The sequence below is a fragment of the Populus euphratica genome, unplaced genomic scaffold, assembly GCF_000495115.2.
Source record: "Populus euphratica unplaced genomic scaffold, PopEup_1.0 scaffold3274.1, whole genome shotgun sequence".
Taxonomy (NCBI): Eukaryota; Viridiplantae; Streptophyta; class Magnoliopsida; order Malpighiales; family Salicaceae; genus Populus; species Populus euphratica.
Genome location: NW_011503036.1, coordinates 5,682 through 8,617, shown reverse-complemented (window position 1 = coordinate 8,617; position 2,936 = coordinate 5,682). Strand labels below are relative to the sequence as shown.

Below are 2,936 nucleotides of genomic sequence, written 5' to 3'. Positions count from 1 at the left end.
TAAGAAACGAATTTGAAATGGAGATTTTACTTATTTATCCTCTCTTATATATTTTGTGTCATTAAGATTTGAGAGTAATAACCATGGTTATTAAACCTTGAACCTGATACAGGAAAGTCACGGACTAGAAGTTGGATATGTTAACTGGGATTTACTATAATTAATTTAAATTTTTCTTAAAAAAGCCTATTAATAGATTGTTGGTTAACTTGAGTTTTGAACTGAATCTTATTTATTTTTTATTATGAAACTAAAATTGTACCATATCTTGAGTCGAACAGTTGAAGCAGTTGAGCCACCAGGGTAAACATTAAGTGCTGTGGATTTCGAACTGATAGGAATGGCTTGATAATTAAGATGCATGTTTGTCTCATTCCCGGTGAAAGCTTGTCCAATTTCAATGGCTCCTCTTTAGTCTTTACAAGTTTCGTAAAATTAATAGAGTGCAATGTAGGCATTTGGAATTCCATTGGTACTGCTCCACTGAGACTTCCATGCAAATTGGATGTGATGGTCCTCACCACTTGCTCCCAAAAGAGATGGCATCACTTTACGTTGTTGCAAGGTAATTAAGCAAGAGAGTTTTTGGCTATAGCTTCACATCTCTCTCATAATTTACACGGAAAAAGCAAAAACCGCAGCCACATTTGACATTTCATTCCAAAAGGATGCATAATAACTTTAAGCCTTCAATTTTGCTGGTCAGTGAACTTGTTCATGACAACACACACACACACACATTTCCATGCCATCAAGAAAAATGAACTCACCGACAGATCCTATATAGAAATGGGGATAGTTTGTTTTGCATGTATACTTGTAACCTTGAAAAATAAATAAATTAGAAGACGAGTTAATTAAAAAAGAAAGCCACTTTCCATTCCCAAAAGAAATTGTAGATCAGAAGTTAATTTACGTCACGACGCTGACACAGACTCAATAATCAAGACCTTATTTCAAGCACTTAATTACGTACAATACATTGGCTATAAAATTCCCTACCAAGCACTCACAGCTTATATATGATTAAGAATTAAACACTCATATATATCCCCAAATTAGAGAAGAGCTACGATACAACAGTACATAAACAAAACCAAAACGATCGACAAAGAAAAAAGAAAAAAAGGACACAAATTAAGGACTAAAATGCAGACAAACATGAATAAAGGGCTATATATGAGTACTTAACGCACTACATATCCCTCACTTCAAACATATTGCGGTTTTTGACGACAATATCATACATGTGCATGGACTTGAACTTGTTAAAATCCTTAGGGAGAGAGATGAGATGGACTGTGAATCTTATGTGGAATTGAAGGAGATCCGGATCATCATAGTACCTTTCCCACCCAAGTGAAGATAGCTTTCGTTCAAGAACAGCATAAGAAGTTATAACCTCATTACTTGGAGTGTGAACTAGCACTTTTCGCCTAGTATTTGACCCTTGCCGACTTCCATCTAATGATTCAGCTCCTGGATTCTCCACCAGCCGAACCACGCCATTCTTGAAAACCCAAACACCAGACATTTTCCAATGCTGCCGAGGATAAAGATGGAGTGAGAGTTTCTATATGTAAGTGTATGTGAGTGTGTTCAAGGTTTTGTAAGTTTGGGATGGAGTTGGTCATGGGATATCAAGGTATTTATAGAGGCAAGTTTGTGTTCGGTAATTGTGATGCTTGAAAAAGTGTTTTCAATTGTAAATACATAATTAAAATAATATTTTTTAAATTTTTTAAATTTATAACATTAACACATGAAACACATTAAATACATTCAAAAACACTAACAAATATTAATTTTAATTTGATAAAAACAATTCAAAAACTATTTTAAAAAGCAAATTAAGAAAAAAAAAAACTCTAATACTAAAATCTTGGGTCAGGGTTTCATTAGGGACATATGTAACATCAATTTAATGTGGACCATTTTATCGGATTGAGAAGAATCCTTCGCATTTTCTTTATCCAATTCTTTCGTTAACCCCTCACGATGGGAATCTTTGTTTTGTTTTTGAAAGGAAGAGAGAGAGAGTGATTGATGGATTGGAACCTTGTTTTCGAGGGAATCCTAATATTAAAAGACTTTACAAAGTTTCTATTTTTTAACGAAAAGCTATCAAAATTTGTACACTATAGATCAGCATTCGTATCTGGGGCATCACGTATAAAGAAGAAAAAGGATGTTCTGGGGAATCGATCATGGAAACTGTACTTAATTTTAAATGAAAATCTTAGGGGTGATTTCCTTAAATTAATGTAATTAGTAATTACTTGCGTGTGCATAATGATAACGTGTTTAAGGTTTGTCATAAAGAGATGAAGATGCTTTAGATGGTAAAATCACTTCTTATTATCATCGGAAGTAAAAACCATTTAAGATTAAATCTTACAAGGCCCAGAAATTAAGATTTAGAATCCATTTTCACTGGAGGTTTCTTTTTTCAAACAAATCTTGGGATGGATTGGGAGAAAGGCTAGAGGGCACTGGCACCCTTTTTTCTGTAGCTCGAGGTATATTGAGTCTCTAATAGAATGGAAGTAAAAGACAAAAAAAAAAAAAAAAAAAACGAGGGGGGCAGCGGAACTATTGTTAAAAAGAGAGAGCTTCATTTTGAGAAAAGACAGGTATAAAAGAGGTTGAATCGTCATGGAATAGAATTTTCATACGTAGAAAGGAGGGATGCTTATGTACGTGAATACAAAAGAATAATGTCTTTTTCCAAAGCCTGGGAATGGTCTGTGGCGGGGGAAAGAGAGATCAAGAAACGTGAGGGGGTGTGGGATGGGACCAAAAACTATTTCTTATTTCTCCATTCTGGTTCGTTGGAGACGGGAGTTTTCCTCTTGCAGCAGGCCTAACATACATAGATTAAGAAGGGCCTGTGCCTAACTGTTGACCATTTACTCCAACTTTTTACTTTTCTCCGA

The 2,936-nt window shown here is 34.8% G+C and overlaps 1 protein-coding gene across 1 annotated transcript; it reads right to left on the bottom strand.

The window, feature by feature from the left end:
- Positions 1–857: 857 nt before the first annotated feature.
- LOC105119616 (flowering-promoting factor 1-like protein 3) lies at positions 858–1,639 on the bottom strand. The gene has a single exon (XM_011017773.1). The coding sequence runs from the start codon at positions 1,532–1,534 to the stop codon at positions 1,196–1,198; it is 339 nt and encodes a 112-aa protein (XP_011016075.1). The 5' UTR covers positions 1,535–1,639; the 3' UTR covers positions 858–1,195.
- Between the last annotated feature and the right edge of the window lie 1,297 nt (positions 1,640–2,936).

Excerpts from the sequence above, each read along its gene's own strand:
- LOC105119616 (XM_011017773.1), bottom strand. The coding sequence starts at position 1,534 with ATGTCTGGTGTTTGGGTTTTCAAGAATGGCGTGGTTCGGCTGGTGGAG.